General features: G+C 50.7%; 1 protein-coding gene across 1 annotated transcript in view; it reads right to left on the bottom strand.

The window, feature by feature from the left end:
* Nucleotides 1-832, bottom strand: part of LOC121929090 — a 3,882-nt gene that overhangs the window by 742 nt on the left and 2,308 nt on the right. The window contains exon 3 of the mRNA XM_042464406.1: nucleotides 26-811. Coding sequence (XP_042320340.1) covers nucleotides 26-811 — 786 coding nt within the window. The remainder of the gene's footprint in view (nucleotides 1-25; nucleotides 812-832) is intronic.

Genomic DNA, 832 nt, shown 5'->3' with positions numbered 1-832 from the left:
CTTGTCTAGGGCATAGACAATGGCGTAGCACTCCTTCTCTGGTATGGACCAGTTGGATTCTCTGGCAGACAGCTTCTTGCTGAGGAACAGCACAGGGTGTAGGAAGCCATCTGGGCCCTCTTGCATCAGGACAGCTCCAATGCCTCTGTCGGAAGCATCAGTGGCTATAGTAAAGGGTTTATCAAAGTCTGGTGCCATCAAGACTGGATCAGATGTCAGAGCTCTCTTCAGGGTGTCGAAAGCCTCCTGGCACCCTTCGGTCCATTTCACTATTTTGGGTTTCTTTGAACCCGTGAGGTCTGTCAGAGGAGCTGCTATCTGACTGTAGTGTGGTACAAACCTCCTGTAATAACCCGACAAGCCAAGGAAGGATTGGACTTGTTTTCGGGACTTTGGTCTTGGCCAGTCCTGAATCACCTCGACCTTTGCTTGCAAAGGCGTGATAGTCCCTTGGCCTACCTCATGACCAAGGTAGGTCACCCTCTCCAGCACAAACTGGCACTTCTTGGCCTTGATTGTAAGGCCAGCCTCCTGAATGCGCTGAAAGACAGTCTCTAAATGTTTCAGATGGTCTTCCCAGGAGTCAGAGAAGATCGCAATGTCATCTAGGTAGGCTACCGCAAAGTCTCCACAGCCCCTTAACAGGGAGTCGACTAGCCTTTGGAAAGTTGCTGGAGCGTTGCGAAGTCCAAATGGAAGCACGTTGAACTCAAACAAGCCCATATGGGTGATGAACGCAGTGCGGTGTTTGGATTCTTCAGCTAGAGCAACCTGCCAGTAGCCTTTGGTCAAGTCTATAGAGGACAGATACTTGGCACGTCCCAGCTTTTCC

Source organism: Sceloporus undulatus, chromosome 4, assembly GCF_019175285.1.
Source record: "Sceloporus undulatus isolate JIND9_A2432 ecotype Alabama chromosome 4, SceUnd_v1.1, whole genome shotgun sequence".
Lineage (NCBI taxonomy): Eukaryota > Metazoa > Chordata > Lepidosauria > Squamata > Phrynosomatidae > Sceloporus > Sceloporus undulatus.
The sequence above is the reverse complement of the archived record's forward strand: the minus strand, read 5'-3'. Positions and strand labels throughout refer to the sequence as shown.